Source organism: Asparagus officinalis, chromosome 1 (genome assembly GCF_001876935.1).
Source record: "Asparagus officinalis chromosome 1, Aspof.V1, whole genome shotgun sequence".
Lineage (NCBI taxonomy): Eukaryota > Viridiplantae > Streptophyta > Magnoliopsida > Asparagales > Asparagaceae > Asparagus > Asparagus officinalis.
In genome coordinates this window covers 108,436,625-108,436,840 of record NC_033794.1, presented here as the reverse complement: position 1 = coordinate 108,436,840, position 216 = coordinate 108,436,625, and the positions used below count along the sequence as shown (strand labels likewise).

The following is a 216-nucleotide window of genomic DNA, read 5'->3' as shown; positions in this document are numbered from 1 at the left end:
ATCGAGGTTGTCGTTGTCGCCGGGCTGCAAAGTGGCGCGAAATCTGCCCTCGATGAGAGGGAGGAAGAGGACGTAAGGGCGGCCCGAGGGAGACTTGTCGAGGATCAAGAGCTGAGTCTCGTGCTCTAGATCCCTGCCACGTGTCCCGGTCCAGTGGGTGGTCCACCAGACCTTGAACCTGAAAATGCTCATGAACTTGATGTTGAGGAGGCGGCC

The 216-nt window shown here is 58.8% G+C and overlaps 1 protein-coding gene across 1 annotated transcript in view; it reads right to left on the bottom strand.

The window, feature by feature from the left end:
* Nucleotides 1-216, bottom strand: part of LOC109839068 (galactinol--sucrose galactosyltransferase-like) — a gene marked incomplete at its 5' end in the record, with an annotated part of 5,513 nt that extends 5,297 nt beyond the window's left edge. The window contains 1 exon segment of the mRNA XM_020407500.1: nt 1-216. Within this exon segment, the coding sequence (XP_020263089.1) occupies nt 1-216 (216 nt within the window).